The following is a 17,623-nucleotide window of genomic DNA, read 5'->3' as shown; positions in this document are numbered from 1 at the left end:
CTGTTTGTGTTTATGTAATTCTGTGTGATTATTTAGTTAGTAATTAAATAATTGAGCCACTTTGTATATCGCTGATTCATGATTTATGCCAAGGTTCGTGCAGGTATCCAAGGATTTTGCGACATTCAGAATGAGGCTGTAACGGTCGTCGTATGGAGAAGGTGTGGACCAAAACACAGCGTGGGAAGTGTTCATGATTATTTATTTAAAAAACTATGAACACTGAGACAAAATAACAAAATGTAACAACACGAAACAGTTCTGTCTGGTGAAGACACAAAAACAGAAAACAACTACCCACAAATACAGGTGGGAAAAGGCAACCTAAGTATGGTTCTCAACCAGAGACAACGATAGACAGCTGCCTCTGATTGAGAACCACACCCGGCCAAACACACAGAAATTTGAATCATAGAAAATGGAACATAGAATGCCCACCCAAATCACACCCTGACCAAACCAAAATAGAGACATAAAAAGCTCTCTACGGTCAGGGCGTGACAGTACCCACCCCCCCCCCTAAAGGTGCGGACTCCGGCCACAAAACCTGAACCTATGGGGGAGGGTCTGGGTGGGCATTTCACCGTGGTGGCGGCTCTGGTGCGGGACGTAGACCCGCACGTGGACCCTCGCCGCCGACCCCGGACTGGGGACCCTCGCCGCCGACCCCGGACTGGGGACCCTCGTAGCGGGCCCCGGACTGGGGACCCTCGTAGCGGGCCCCGGACTGAAAGGCGCCTCTGGAAGCTCCGGACTGAAGGGCGCCTCTGGAAGCTCCGGACTGAAGGGCGCCTCTGGAAGCTCCGGACTGAAGGGCGCCTCTGGAAGCTCCGGACCGAAGGGCGCCTCTGGAAGCTCCGGACCGAAGGGCGCCTCTGGAAGCTCCGGACCGAAGGGCGCCTCTGGAAGCTCCGGACTGAAGGGCGCCTCTGGAGGCTCCGGACTGGAGGGCGACTCTGGAGGCTCTGGGCTGGAGGGCGTCGCTGGAGGCTCCGGGCTGGAGGGCGTCGCTGGAGGCTCTGGGCTGGAGGGCGTCGCTGGAGGCTCTGGGCTGGAGGGCGTCGCTGGAGGCTCCGGGCTGGGCGCAGGCACAAGACTCACCAGGCTGGGGAGACACACAGGAGACCTGGCTCTAGGAGCAGGCACAGGACTCACCAGGCTGAGGAGACATACCGGAGGCCTCTTCCTTGGCCGAGGCACCGGATACACTGGGCCGTGGAGGCGCACTGGCGGTCTCGAGCGCAGAGCTGGCACCACCCGTTCTGGCTGGATGCCCACTTCCACCCGGCAAATGCGGGACGCTGGAACCGAGCACACCGGCCTGTGAATGCTCGGCCGAGACACAGTGCGCATCACGCCATAGCACAGGGCCTGACCAGTCACATGCTCGCCACGGTAAGCATGGGGAGTTGGCTCAGGTCTCCATCCTGACTCTGCCACACTCCCCGTGAGCCTCCCCCCAATTTTTGGGGGGGCTGCCTCTCGGGCTTCCTTGCCAGCCGCGTTCGTCTGGCAGACTCCATCCTCCGGTATCCCTCTTTGCACTGCTCCGTAGAATCCCAGGCGGGCTCTGGCACTCTCCCTGGGTTGATCGACCACCTCTCTACCCCCTCCCAGTTTGTCTCATACCCCTGGCCATGCTGCTCCTCCTTACCACGCTGCTTGGTCCTTTGGTGGTGGGTAGTTCTGTAACGGTCGTCGTATGAAGAAGGTGTGGACCAAAGCGCAGCGTGGGAAGTGTTCATGATTATTTATTAAAAAAACTGAACAATGAGACAAAATAACAAAATGTAACAACACGAAACAGTTCTGTCTTTTGAAGACACAAAAACAGAAAACAACTACCCACAAATACAGGTGGGAAAAGGCAACCTAAGTATGGTTCTCAATCAGAGACAACGATAGACGGTTGCCTCTGATTGAGAACCACACCCGGCCAAACACACAGAAATACAAATCATAGAAAACGGAACATAGAATGCCCACCCAAATCACACCCTGACCAAACCAAAATAGAGACATAAAAAGCTCTCTACGGTCAGGGCGTGACAGAGGCTAATAGAAGATAAACAATTAATGACTAATGTCAGATATATTTATATCTAAGAGTTAATTTGAAAACGCTAACTCTGTAAATAAACTTTTTCCCCAAGATTGCTGATGAGTTGATTGTTACAGGAGTAATTTAATCATCGTAATAATCAATTTGATAAAGCAATCGTCAACATTAATGATAGTCCAAAGACACGTACACCAAATAATTGATTAAAACACTGTTCTGCAATTAAGGTCTACAGTAGACTTAACAGCACTCTGTAGGGTAGCACCATGGTGTAGCCAGAGGACAACTAGTTTCTGTCCTCCTCTGGATACATTGACTTCAGTACAAAACCTAGGAGGATCTTGGTTCTCACGCCCTTTCAGAGAATTAGACAGTAATTATGACAACTTCCTGAGGAGATCCTCCAACCTATTAGAGCTCTTGCGGCATGAATTGACATGTCCACCCAATCAAATAATTTGAAAATGAATCTAGTACTGAAAGCATAAGCTACAGCTAGCTAGCAGAGCATAAAATGTGGTGAGTAGTTGACTCAGAGAGAGACTGTCACGTTCCTGACCTATTTCTGTTAGTTTGTTTCTATGTGTTAGTTGGTCAGGACGTGAGTTTGGGTGGGCATTCTATGTTTTCTGTTTCTATGTTGGTTTAAGGGTTGCCTGGTATGGCTCTCAATTAGAGGCAGGTGTTTGGCGTTTCCTCTAATTGAGAGTCATATTTAGGTAGGTTGTTTCACAGTGTTCATTGTGGGTGGTTGTCTCCTGTGTCAGTGTTTGTCGCACCATACGGGACTGTTCGGTTTGTTTGTACATCGTTCCTTTTGTGTAGTCTATTTTCCCTGTTCGTGCGTTCTTAGTGTTATATGTAAGTTCGTATAGTTCAGGTTTGTCTACATTTGTTTTGTTATTTTGTTAATTATTTCAAGTGGTTTCGTTTCGTGTTTTTCCCGTCTTGTTTTATTAAAATTATGTCATCACAACCCGCTGCGCCTTGGTTCAATCACTACTCCTCCTCTTCGGTTGTAGAGGAGGAGGAATACCGTTACAGAGACAGACAATAGTTGAAGAAATTAATTTGTTCAAAACTGTTAACAAATGAAGGTGAAGCAAGAGAGAGAGAGCTATATTTCAGTGATTTTTTGGTCACTTTCCCATTCACTTACTTAGCTATCAAATGCAGCTAGCTAGTTTAGCCTACTCAAACACCCAGCTCAAACAGAAAGGGATGCCATGTTAGCTAGCTGGCTATTGCTATACAACACTGGAACTTTTCCAAGTCAAGGTAAGCTTTTAGTTTTATAAATGTATTGCCACCGTGGTCTGCCGGTGTAACTGCTAAACTGCTTGTTGACTGTACTGCATGATTGTAGCGGGTTTACTAATGCGTTACTTCTAGTAGCTATATGTTGCATTGAGCATCCAATATGCTGTAATAGAAAAAAGGTCATGCTCATACATTTTTGGGGGGTCTTCCCTCATCTTCAACGATACTGACTGCCACTGCTCTAGATAGTGCACTATAAAGGGTATAGGATGCAATGTCGTACGTATCCCTAGCCATTTTCACCTAAGCTGTAGCTCCACTCCAATCGTAATTAGCTGCCTGATCATGTTGGCTGATCCCCACCAGAGCAACTAAGGATGCCAGCTGATGGTGAATGCCTTGGATATGTCATTAGAATGGGCACTTTTGGCCGCATTTTGCTCATTTCGCTCAACCTTTGTGATGAATTAAAAAAACATGAAAAAGATTGATAGTAGGGTAAGTGGATGAAGGTTAACAAAGTTAAGTCAGTTAAGTACTGAAGGGAACCAGCTATGATTATAAAATCTTGTTCTCGCTCTCTCCTGTCTGTCTACTTCTCTCCCTCCCTCTTTTTCAGAGGATCCAACAAAGATTGGAAAAGGTTTTGTGGCCATCACAGTGCTGGACATCAATGACAACGCTCCGGTGTTTGCCATCGCGTATGAGACCCTCCTATGTGAGAATGCAGCTCCTGGACAGGTGAGAAACTGGAGATACATTATCTGATGGGGAAGGAAGTTATTGGTACTGCATTCACCAGCCTTGTTGATTCAGTTCACATTCAGATGTACCCACTGCTTATTTGCTCTTAAGCATCCCATTAGATGAGAACTTTTAACATTTAAGATATTGCCTCACCCACACTCACTGTTTGATTCCCCTTTAGCAACCTGAGAAATAAATGTAAATACATCTGCATCAGCCTCAGACTGTGTATCATCCCTTTTCAAAGCTTGAGGTCAAATCGAGGGAGACACATTCGTCAGATCCACATTTTTAGATAAAATTGCAGGCATTGTTGGTGTTTGTATCCTTCATTAGAGATGTTAGTCATTTCTGCTGCAGCTGCTAGCTGAATAATGAAAGTGTTTGAATTTGCCAGTGGCTTGGCTCTACAATATTATCACACACTAAAATGATATTTCATGCCGGGGCAGAGTGGGTGTCTGCCCGGGTCTGATTTCTCATTCGGTGTGTGTGTCTATGTGTGTGCATGCGTGTATAATTAGAGGATCAGTGTAGTGGGCACGAGAGAAAAAATGAATCACAACATGATGTAAACAAAACGGAAAGGCTGGAATTTATATTGGCCTCAATGTTGCTAAATTACTTGTGCTTCGGCGATGCCGATTCGTCTACTCCTGGCATTTGGAAAATAGCATCAGAGGGGGAGGGGGAAGAGAGAAGGTAAAACTGAATAAGTACAATTGCTCAAAATGATGCATTGATTTGAGAATTGCTATTCGGCTCTTTTAAATAGAGGTGAAGTCGGAAGTTTACATACACTTAGGTTGGAGTCGTTAAAAGTTGTTGTTCAACCACTCCACAAATTTGTTGTTAACTATAGTTTAGTTTTGGCAAGTCGGTTAGGACATCTGCTTTGTGGATGACACAAATCATTTTTCCAACAATTGTTTACATACACTAGGTCAGAAGTTTACATACACTAAGTTGACGGTGCCTTTAAACAGCTTGGAAAATTCCAGAAAATGATGTCATGTAGCCTATCAGAAGCTTCTAAACCCATGACATCATTTTCTGGAATTTTCCAAGCTATTTTTGGCGCAGTCAACTTAGTGTATGTAAACTTCTGACCCACTGGAATTGTGATACAGTGAAATATAAGTGAAATAATCTGTCTGTAAACAATTGTTGCAAAAATGACTTGTGTCATGTCGATATAGGACTCGTTTTACTGTGGATATAGATACATTTGTACCTGTTTCCTCCAGCATCTTCACAAGGTCCTTTGCTGTTGTTCTGGGATTGATTTGCACTTTTCGCACCAAAGTACGTTCATCTCTAGGAGACAGAACGCATCTCCTTCCTGAGCGGTATGACGGCTGCGGGTCCCATGGTGTTAATACTTGCGTACTATTGTTTGAAATACATCCACAGAAACACCTCCAATTGACTCAAATTATGTCAATTAGCCTATCAGAAGCTTCTAAAGCCATCATTTGAGTCAATTGGAGGTGTACCTGTGGATGTATTTCAAGGCCTACCTTCAAACTCAGTGCCTCTTTGCTTGACATCATGGGAAAATCAAAAGAAATCAGTCAAGACCAAAAATTTGTAGACCTCCACAAGTCTGGTTCATCCTTGGGAGCAAATTCCAAATGCCTGAAGGTACCATGTTCAGCTGTACAAACAATAGTACGCAAGTATAAACACCATGAGACCACGCAGCCGTCACACCACTCAGGAAGGAGACGAGTTCTGTCTCCTAGAGATGAACGTACTTTGGTGCAAAAAGTGCAAATCAAATCCCAGAACAACAGCAAAGGAACTTGTGAAGATGCTGGAGGAAACAGGTATAAAAGTATACAGTCAGAAGTTTACATAAACCTTAGCCAAATACATTTAAACTCAGTTTTTCACAATTCCTGACAATTAATCTGAGTAAAAATTCCCTAAACAAAGACAAAAAAAAGGAAATAAGGTCAGGAACGTGACAGTGGAAAATGTAGAGTCCTATTTTCCGCCCTTTTTGCGGGCGCTGTCTCGCTATAACGTAAGCTGTTTGTTATGGTAAAGTTATTTTGAAAAATCTAACACGGCGGTTGCATTAAAAACTAGTTTTTATCTTTCATTTGCTGTCCAACATGTATTTTTTAGTAAAGTTTATGATGAGTTCTTTGGTCAGATTAGGTGAGTGTCCAAAATATCTCCGGAGATTCTGGTGAATCGATGCTACATATTCACAATGTATAACCACGGTTTGCAGCTCAAAATATGCACATTTTCGAACAAAACATAAGTGTATTGTATAACCTGATGTTATAGGACTGTCATCTGATGAAGTTGGTCAAGGTTAGTGATTCATTTTTTATCTTTTGCTGTTTTTTTGCGATTGCTACCTTTTGCTGCTGATAAATGCATTTGTGTGTTTGGCTATTGTGGTAAGCTAATATAATGCTATATTGTGTTTTCGCTGTAAAACACTTAAAAAATCTGAAATATTGGCTGGATTCACAAGATGTTTATCTTTCATTTGCTGTACACCATGTATTTTTCATAAATGTTTTATGATGGATATTTAGGTATTTCACGTTGCTCTCTAATTATTCTGGCTGCTTCGGTGCTATTTGTGATTGTAGCTGCAATGTAAAACTATGATTTATACCTCAAATATGCAAATTTTTCGAACAAATGTAACAATGTATTGTGTAACATGTTATAAGACTGTCATCTGATGAAGTTGTTTCTTGGTTAGTGACTAATTATATCTATATTTTGTCGGTTTTTTGAAAGCTACCTATGCGGTGGATAAATAGCGTTGTGTGTTTGGCTATTGTGGTGAGCTAACATAAATATATATTGTTTTCGCTGTAAAACATTTTAAAAATCGGACATGTTGGCTGGATTCACAAGATGTTTATCTTTCATTTGCTGTATTGGACTTGTTAATGTGTGGAAGTTAAATATTTCTAAAAAATATTTTTTGAATTTCGCGCTCTGCGAAGGCAGCGGAATGTTGTGGGTGTTCCGCTAGCGGAACCCCGGGGCGAGAAAGGTTAAACAATTTAACCTTTTGCCACTATAGGGAGTGCTGTTTTGCATTAGCATAATTTGCTCTACAGATTAAACTGCCTAGTACTCAATTCTTGCTCGTACAATATGCATATTATTGTTATTATTGGATAGAAAACACTCTAGTTTCTATAGCCGTTTGAATTATGTCTCTGAGTGGAACAGAACTCATTCTACAGCACTTTTCCTGATATGGAGTGAGATTTCAGAAATCTTGGCCTCTGGTTCCAGGTCAGTTTTAAAGTCCCTGTAAATCCTATGAGGATACAAACACTGCCCACGCCTTCCTCTAGATGTCAGTAAGAGGTGACAATTTGAATGGAGTCGATTGCGCAATCAGGGCCTGTATAAAACAGCACAAGGCGGAAGTGGATTTCTTTTCCTGCTGCGCCTGACGCACGAAGGACGTTGGACTGGCTCTCTTTCCAAGCTTTGGTTTAGCCACTTATATATCGCCGGTCATGTTTTTACTCGTTATAGGTGTTAAAGACATCATAAGGTAGTTAATTTAAACCGTTTTATAGCAATTTATATCCGTTTAGTGCGATTTTGAGGCAATTCTTAGTGATGCACTTTGAAGCTTTGGGCACGTTTCCAGTACCGGTCGAACGTTAGTGGGCATTTCGACGGACAAGAGGACATCTTTCGACCAAAAGAAGATTAGACCCAAGAAAGGATACATTGCCCAAGATTCTGATGGAAGATCACCTCATAGTAAGAAATATTTAAGATGATAAATCGTTGTTCTGTCGAAAAATTTTAAACGCATATTCCGCCATTTTGTTTGGTATAGCTTCGCTTGGCGAACCCTGTATTGCACAGTAAGGATAATTTTAGAAATGTAATTCAGCGATTGCATTAAGAACTAATTTGTCTTTCGATAGCTGTCCAACTTATATTTTTTTAGTCAAGTTTATGAATAGTTAATCATGAGACAAGATCACTGTCAAATATGGCGCCCGACATTTTCAGGCTAGTTTTGCTAGTATTGTCATTGTATAACCACGGTTTTTTGTGGCTAAATATGCACATTTTCGAACAAACTCTATATGTATGTTGTAATATGATGTTACAGGAGTGTCATCGGAAGAATTCTGAGAAGGTTAGTGAAAAAATTAATATATTTTGGCGATGATTACGTTATCGCTCTCTTTGGCTTGAATCAATACTCTGGTAACGTTTGCACATGTGGTATGCTAATATAACGATTTATTGTGTTTTCGCTGTAAAACACTTAGAACATCTGAAATATTGTCTGAATTCACAAGATCTGTGTCTTTCCATTGCTGTGAGCTGTGTATTTTTAAGAAATGTTTTATGATTAGTAATTAGGTAATTCTCGTTGCTCTCTGTATTTATTCTAGTCGAGTTGTGATGGTGGGTGCAATTGTAAACTATGATTTATACCTGAAATATGCACATTTTTCTAACAAAACCTATCCTATACAATAAATATGTTATCAGACTGTCATCTGATGAGGTTTTTTCTTGGTTAGTGGCTATCAATATCTTTATTTGGCCGAATTGGTGATAGCACCTGATGGAGTAAGAAACTGATGGAGTTAGAAAAGTGGTGTCTTTTGCTAACGTGGTTAGCTAATAGATTTACATATTTTGTCTTCCCTGTAAAACATTTTAAAAATCTGAAATGGTGGCTTTATTCACAAGATCTGTATCTTTCATTTGGTGTCTTGGACTTGTGATTTAATGATATTTAGATGCTACTATTTAATTGTGACGCTATGCTAGCGATGCTAATCAGTGTGGGGGGGGGGTGGGGGGTGATCCCGGATACGGGGTTGAGAGGCGGTAAAAGTTAAAGGCAATGCTACCAAATACTAATTGAGTGTATGTAAACTTCTGACCCACTGAGAATGTGATGAAAGAAATAAAAGCTGAAATAAGTCATTCTCTCTACTATTATTCTGATATTTCACATTCTTAAAATTAAGTGGTGATCCTAACTGACCAAATACAGGGAATTTTTATTTGGATTAAATGTCAGGAATTGTGAAAAACTGAGTTTAAATGTATTTGGCTAAGGTGTATGTACACTTCCGACTTCAACTGTAGGACTTGACGTTGGTTAATTCAATTTCCCAGTTGTTGCCTATTTTTGGATGCTTTCTCAAACAGCAGCAATTGAATATGCATTCGCACATCAAGTCCTTTCTTGAGTTGGGCTCGGGGATGAAACAACTTTTGAACGTCTGAGTTTTTGCGTTCGAGTATGCATGACTATGTATTTATCCCACATCTGTTATGGGGTAATGATGTTAGGGATAATATAGGATGAATCACAATAATTGTTTTCTAAAATAATATTTGCTTGCCAATAATGTAATTTTTGTAATGGCAATCCTAGTTATAGGTAACAATCCTTCACACGAACTTCCTACATTATTACGCATATTATTCGTTAATTGAGGAAATTAAGATATGCAAGATTTTTTTTATATATACTGTATATTTTTTAATAACTATAAAAACTGCCGTTCAAAAGTTTGGGGTCACTTAGAAATGTCCTTGTTTTTGAAGGAAAAGCACGTTTGTCCATTAAAATAACATCAAATTGATCAGAAATACAGTGTAGACATTGTTAATTTTGTAAATGACTATTGTAGCTGGAAACGGATGATTTTTTATGGAATATCTACCTAGCAGTACAGAGGCCCCTTATCAGCAACCATCACTCCTGTGTTCCAACGGCACGTTGTGTTAGCTAATCTAAGTTGATCATTTTAAAAGGCTAATTGATCATTAGAAACCCCTTTTGTAATGATCTAAACACAGCTGAAAACTTTTGTGCTGATTAAAGAAGCAATAAAACTGGCCTTCTTTCGACTAGTTGAGTATCTGGAGCATCAGCATTTGTGGGTTCGATTACAGGCTCAAAAGGGCCACAAACAAAGGCATTTCTTCTGAAACTCATCAGTCTATTCTTGTTCTGAGAAATTAAGGCTATTCCATGCGAGAAATTGCCAAGAAACTGAAGATCTCGTACAACGCTGTGTACTACTCCCTTCACAGAACAGCCCAAACTGGCTCTAACCAGAGAGAAAGAAGAGTGGCAGGCACCGGTGCACAACTGAGCAAGAGGACAAGCACATTAGAGTGTCTAGTTTGAGAAACAGACGCCTCTCAAGTCCTCAACTGGCAGCTTCATTAAATAGTACTTGCAAAACACCAGTCTCAACATCAACAGTGAAGAGGCAACTCCAGGATGCTGGCCTTCTAGGCAGAGTTCCTCTGTCCAGTGTCTGTGTTCTTTTTCCCATATTAATATGGCAACTCTGCCTAGAAGGCCAGCATCCTCTACACTCTTGACTTTGAGACTGGTGTTTTCTTTTAAAAACAAGGACATTTCTAAGTGACCCCAGACTTTTGAACGGTAGTGTATATTATTACAAAATAATATATGGGGGATTGGAAAGGATACAGAAAATTACATTGATGGACGCTATATTCTATCTGCAGTATTAAAATTGATCTACCCCCTAAAAAAAGTTCCCTCGGTCAAGCAGAATTTGAGACACAGATTCAACCACAAAGACCAGGGAAGTTTTTCAATGCCTCTCAAAGAAGGGCACCTATTGGTAGATGGGTAGAGAAAAATTTGACATTGACTATCCCTTAGAACATGGTGAAGTTTTTAATTACACAAAGATAGGGGCGTCCTTTATAACTCAGATGCCAGAGAGGAAAGAAACCGCTCAGGGATTTCACTATGAGGCAAATTATGACTTTAAAAAAGTTACAGAGTTTAATGGCTGTGGTAGGAGAAAACAGAGGATGGATCAACATTGTAATTACGCCACAATACTAACCTAATTAAGTGAAAGGCAGCCTATACAGAATAAAAAAATTACAAAACAAGCATTGTGTTTGCAACAAGGCTCTAAAGTAATGCTGCAAAAAAATGTAGCAAAGCAATTAACTCTACCAATGATCAACTACCAACTTGAAAGAGCTTGAAGATTTTTGAAAAGAATAACGGGCAAATGTTGCTCTTAAAGACTTACCCAGAAAGACTCTTTAACGGCTGCTAAAGCTGATTCTACAAAGTATTGACTTAGGGGTGTGAGTATTATGTCAATTAAATATTTCTGTATTGAATTTTCAATAAACTTGCAAACATTTCTAAAAACTTGTTTTCACTGTCATTATGGGTGAGAATGTTTTTCATTATGTTTTGAATTCAGGCTATGACACAACAAAATGTGGAATAATCAAAGGGGTATGGATACTTTCTGAAGGCACTGTATCCAAATCAATCAAACATATTTTTTTAAACTGCAAGATATTCAGAAGCAAGGACATGGACACTGGTGCCCTCTGATGGTAGGGGTCTTTCTCACCTCCTGTGTGGTCTGTCTTGTGCCTCATGTCTACTGTTCAACAGCACACTAATCAGACAGGACACAGCCATGGCATGAGAAAGTCATAGAAACCAGAATGAGCCTCAGCAGTGTGGATGAATGATTACTCAGCTGAACCATACTGCTTACTGTGAGACACCAGGGTCCTTCAGGTGTGGCTGAGAGCCCTGGGGTGTAAAGGCTCTGCTGCTGCTGAGATGGCTATATATTATGCCTGAGATGCCTCTCTACTGCCAGACAGCCAGTTGGCTGTACATCCACCTTAACCTCACAGGTGCACACTCTTATTATAGAGCTGAGGTCCATGGAAAGCAAGATTGCTGTTTAAAGAAAACTGTTTTAGGAAATGGTATATCAGTTTTTTGAGGAGGTGTTTGATATACATCTGGAGTTGAAGTGTTGGATTGTTGTCTTTGTGGTTGTAGCCAGGGTTGGGTAGGTTACTTTCTAAATGTAATACGTTACAGTTACTATTTACCTGTCCCAAACTATAGTCCGTAACAACTTTTGGATTACCCAAACTCAGTAACGTAATGTGATTACCTTCAGTTACATTTGGATAACTTTCCCCTTAAGAACCACTAGAAGAAGACAAAAACGATCCATCAAACATATTTAGTGTGTCGTCATAGTGGTCTCTGACTTGTGGTCAGACTCGCTGAAGTGGAACAAACTTAAACTTGGCGCCTTTCTTTCAGCCCTGAATTGAATGTCATTGACAAAACAGAAAGGCGTAATAATGTTTATTTTTGCTAATATCCTTTCTGAAATAAAAACTAATCTAAGAAATAACCATCACATTTTTAAAGCATCTGTATTCGGATTATTTTTTGGTCGCACATTTTTTTATTCTCACGCCACAAAGAATTTAAAGAATGGTGCCGGAGTTTATGGCTGCCGTTTTACGGGCTCCTAACCAAATGTGCTATTTTCTGTATTTTTTACGCATTGTTTGTAACTTATTTTGTACATAATGTTGATGCTACTGCCTCTTATGACCAAAAAGAGCTTCTGGATATCAGAACAGCGATTACTCACCTCAAACTGGACGAAATTTCTTCTTTAATGAGTCTGACACGAAGGATATAATGCTGCTCCCAGATAAGACCCAAATCCCCATCATTTGCATAAAGAAAATAAGGAAATTCAGGGGGCGGAAATCATGGTGCCTTGTGAGAATTAGTCTGCGAATGGGTAACCCGCCTTTACAATCAGTTCTACTGGCCAACATGCAATCACTGGAGAATAAACTGGATGAGCTCCGTTTAAGACTATCCTACCAATGGGACATTACAAACTGTAATAGCTTATGTTTCCTCCGAGTCGTGGCTGAACGACGACGCGTATAATATACAGTCGGCTGGGTTTTCCGTGCATTGGCAGGACAGAACAGCTGCGTCCGATAAGGCGAGGGGTGGGGGTGTAAATCTATTTGTCAATATCACCTGGTCACGATGTCTCGAGTTATTGCTCACCTGAGGTAGAGTACCTCATTATAAGCTGTAGACCACACTATCTACCAAGTGACTTTTCATCTATATTTTTCATAGCTGTCTATTTACCAGCACAAACCGATGCTGACACTAAGACCACACTCAATGAGCTGTATTAGGCCATAAGCAAACAAGAAAATGCTCATCCAGAAGTGGCGCTTCAACCAGTGTGTCACATGTGCAACCAGATTAAAAATAACTCTAGACCACCTTTACCCTTCACACAGAGACGTGTACAAAGCTCTCCCTCGCCCTCCATTTGGAAAATCTGACAATAATTATAACCTTCTGATTCCTGTGTACAACCAAAAACTAAAGCAGGAAGTACCAGTGACTAGCTCAGTACGGAAGTGGTCAGATGACGCGGATGCTACGCTACAGGACTGTTTTGCTAGCACAGACTGGAATATTTCCCGGGATTCATTCAATGACATTGAGGAGTATACTACCTGAGTCACCGGCTTCATCAATAAGTGCATCGACGACGTCGTCCCCACAGTGACCGTACGTACATATCCCAACCAGAATCCATGGATTACAGGCAACATACACACCGAGCCAAAGAGCTGCCACTTTCAAGGAGCAGGACACTAATCCGGACGCTTATAAAAAATCCTGCTATGCCCTCAAACAAACAATCAACAGGCAAAGCAGCAATACAGGACTAAGATTAAATCACACTAAACCGGCTCTGATGCTCGTCGGATGTGGCAGGGCTTGCAAACTATTACGGACTACAAAGGGAAACCCAGCCGTGAGCTGCCCAGTGACACGATCCTACCAGACGGGCTAAATGCCTTTAATGCTCGCTTCGAGGCAAGCAACACTGAAGCATGCATCAGATCACCAGCTGTGTGATCACGATCTCCGTAGCCGATGTGAGCAAGACCTTAAAACAGGTCCACATTCACAAGGCTGCGGGGCAAGACGGATTACCAAGACGTGTACTCAGAGCATGCGCGGACCAACTGGCAAGTGGCAAGCAGACCACCATATTCCCTGTGCCCATAGCACAGGACAACAACCTCTCCCTCAATGTGAGCAAGACAAAGGAGATGATTGTGGACTACAGGAAAGGGAGGGTCAAACATGCACCCATTCACATTCATGTGGCTGTAGTGCAGCGGGTCGATAGTTTAAAGTTCCTTGGTGTCCAAAGCACCAACAAACTATCATGGTACAAACACACCAAGAAAGTCATGAACAGGGCATGAAGAGACTCAAGAGACTGAAAAGATTTGGCATGGGTCCTCAGATCCTCAAAAAGATTTACAACTGCACAAACGAGAGCACCCTGACCGCTTGCATCACTGCCTGGTATAGCAACTGCTCGGCATCCGACCGTAATGCACTACAGAGGGTAGTGGATACAGCCCAGTACATCAATAGGGCCTAGCTTCCTGCCATCCAGGACCTATATACTAGGCGGTGTCAGAGGAAGGCCCAAACAATTGTAAAATAGACCAGTCACCCAAGCCATAGACTGTTCTCTCTGATACCTCACGGCATGCGGTCCCAGAGCGCCAACTCTAGGTCCAAAAGGCTCCTTAACAGCTTCTACCCCCAAGCCATGAGAGATAAAATGTCCCCTCATACTATTTGCATTGACACCCCCCTTTGTTTTTACACTGCTGCCACTCGCTGTTTATTATCTATGCATAGTCACTTTACCTCTACCTAAATGTACGAATTACCTCAACTAACCTCTACCCCCGCACGTTGACTCGATACCGGTTCCCCCTGTATATAGCCTCGTTGTTGTTATTTATTGTGTTCCTTATCATTTTAATTGTTTTACATTAGTTTATTTATTAAATATTTTCTTAACTGCATTGTTGGTTAAGGGCTTGTAAGTAAGCATTTCACGGTAAGTTCTTCCTTCACCTGTTGTATTCGGCGCATGTGACAAATCAAATTTGATTTGACAAAGGCGGCATAACCTTGGTGAGAAATTATTATTGTCTTGGTTGAGGTGTTGGAAATTATTACTTTGTTTTATTGAGATGTTGTATTATACTGTAGAGCACAGGTGTGAAACTCAATGGAGGGCCGAGTGTCTGCGGGTTTTCGCTTCTCCCTTGTCCTTGATGAATTAAACTCCCCACACCTGGTTGCCTCGGGCTTAATAGAAAGGAAAAAACTCAAACCTGCAGACAATAGCCCTCCATGGAATCAGTTTGACACCCCTGCTGAAGAGCATTCCATTTCTGTCCATGCCTTTTGAAAATCTGTCTTAATAAGACACTGCTTTTTAAAATGTTAATAGAGAGCTCTCTGCTGCCCTTTAACCTAGCCTATACATCACATGCATTTGGCCTTGTCACATCATGATACACGGGGAAATTGCTAAGCCTTTACGTGCCATCACCCTCCTTACTTGTTCTCATACACTACAGTGTTGTGTCAGAAGCAAACCTAGGGCCGTATACATAAAGTGTCTCAGAGTAGGGGTGCTGATCTAGGATCAGGTCCCCCCCTGTTCCATATAATCTTATTCATTCTGATCTGAAAGGCAAACCCTAGATCAGCACTCCTACTCAAGTTTTGAATACAGGCCCAAAGCTTAAATTCATTTTCCTTCAAATACTTTACTTGATTGAGCTTGCCTGGCAAGATGGGACCAATTGAATGTTCCAACCCCTATCCATCTGGCTCTCCAGGCAGGCTAAATTAAATGCTCATTTTAAAACAAAATCTAATGTTATCGCTTTTTTTCAGATGTTAATGCAGCTGCAGTGAAATGCTTATGTTTCTAGCTCCAACAGTGCAGTAATACCTAACTATGCAAAACAATACACACATTTCAAAAATAAAAAGGAATGAATAGAAAGGAATTAAGAAATATCCGAACGAGCAATGTCCGGACTAAATACATACTATGTACTTTATATTATGGTGTTCATAGACATTATGGACAGTATATGAATAGGAAATATGTGTACAGCTGTAGTTAAATAGGATGAGCTTTGACTAGAATACAGTATACAGTATACTGTACATATGAAGTGGGTAAAACAGTAAGTAAACACTATGGCAGAAGACATTCAAAAGAAAACTAATACTCTTTGAACCCAGGTCTGGTCAAAGAATGGCCTGCCTTTGGTGCCCTCCCTAACTCCTGTAGAATGGCCAGCCCAATGTTTCACGGTTGACCTATTGAAACACATGTATCACACGTGTTCTCCAGATAGAACTTGAAGTTCAGACGCTCCGTCTTGTTTTTGAGTGGTTACTGCCTGTGGCATTATGCAAATGTACACCTAAAAAAAAAAAAATAGGGGAAAAGGTTGATATTTGAACACTATTTGAATAACAAGGAGCAGTCAAGCCGTGTATTTTCTGTCAGGATGGGTGGACATTGTGGCTGTACAAGGCAAGACAGAGCCTTCCTACATTCTAATTAACATGTTTTTCTCTGTATGTCCACCCTTGGGGATGGAACAGCAAAGAGCACACAAACAAACTCCTATAGACTCTATCTGCACATCCGCCTCCTTCCCAACAACTTAGTGTTTAGTTAAAAACCCACAGCCGCCCACTGGAAGACCTGAAAGAAGAAATATTAAAGTTTGCCAGTAGTTCGGGCACCATGGCTCTTTAGCGCAGATTAGCCGGAAGCCTGGTGGTTGGAATAACCTGCCATCGTTCAGGCTTAATTAGGGGCGGTCTCATGGCACTAGCTCGCTCCAGAGACGCCACTTGTTACGGATCATCGGTGCGTCTGTCTACTACCATAATATTAATTGATATTACGATGGAGTGGAGGGGAAAAGCAGGGAGGTCACACGCTTCTAATCATTTCCATCACTGTAGCCATTACATACATGAGTGGACTTTCTTGGCATTCCACTGCCCCCAATCTTCCAACCTGCGCCAAATACACATAGTCCCACCAAGCATCCCCTGACTTTACAGTGTGTTCATTTTAGTTTTCTGTTGGGTTCCTGTATTGACTGAAGAATGAAAACGAACAGAAGTTACACATAGCTACCATAGTGAGCTGGCAATTTTTTTTATGATTATTTAAATCTGTTGTTCATAAGTGTAAATATTTATGGTTCTTTTCTAAGGATCTTAGCTATTAACATATTAAGTGTGTCTTCTTGTTCCAATTAGCAGTTCATTATAGATATTTATTTCAGGTGAGAGTCGGGAACAACAAATGTAATTGAAGGTAGGAGTCGGAAACAACAATGGCATGGCACATGTTTCGGTAGAGAGAGAAACAGGGACTGAGTTTAGTCCATTTTTATTTATTTTTTTACCTTTATTCTATACTTTCACTGAATAACAAGACCCAGGTGTCTTTTTCAAATGAGGCGTGCAATATACAGAAATACACATATTAAAGGCAAAATACACACAATAAAATAATCTAATCAGTCAAGTAAAGTAATTAATCAGTCTTAAAACAACCAAATGTAGGCCAATCAAATTAATGAGCCTGATGGTCTGTCCGTGCTGACGTGCTGCAAATGTGTAATTTCATCTACGTATAATAAAACTTTTAAAAGTGTCCTTTATGCCCGCTCTAGAGATGTGATGATAATGAAATCCCAACTAGAGCTATGTGTAGTTGCTGTATGGCCTTAAAATAAATAGGCAGCAATCACAGTTGTTGCAGTTAAAAAACA

At 41.5% G+C, this 17,623-nt stretch overlaps 1 protein-coding gene across 1 annotated transcript in view; it reads left to right on the top strand.

Moving 5' to 3' along the window:
* Nucleotides 1–17,623, top strand: part of LOC120027866 (cadherin-7-like) — a 132,294-nt gene that overhangs the window by 78,480 nt on the left and 36,191 nt on the right. The window contains exon 9 of the mRNA XM_038972947.1: nucleotides 3,942–4,063. Within this exon, the coding sequence (XP_038828875.1) occupies nucleotides 3,942–4,063 (122 nt within the window). The remainder of the gene's footprint in view (nucleotides 1–3,941; nucleotides 4,064–17,623) is intronic.

This window comes from Salvelinus namaycush, chromosome 33, assembly GCF_016432855.1.
Source record: "Salvelinus namaycush isolate Seneca chromosome 33, SaNama_1.0, whole genome shotgun sequence".
Classification (NCBI taxonomy): domain Eukaryota; kingdom Metazoa; phylum Chordata; class Actinopteri; order Salmoniformes; family Salmonidae; genus Salvelinus; species Salvelinus namaycush.
The sequence above is the reverse complement of the archived record's forward strand: the minus strand, read 5'-3'. Positions and strand labels throughout refer to the sequence as shown.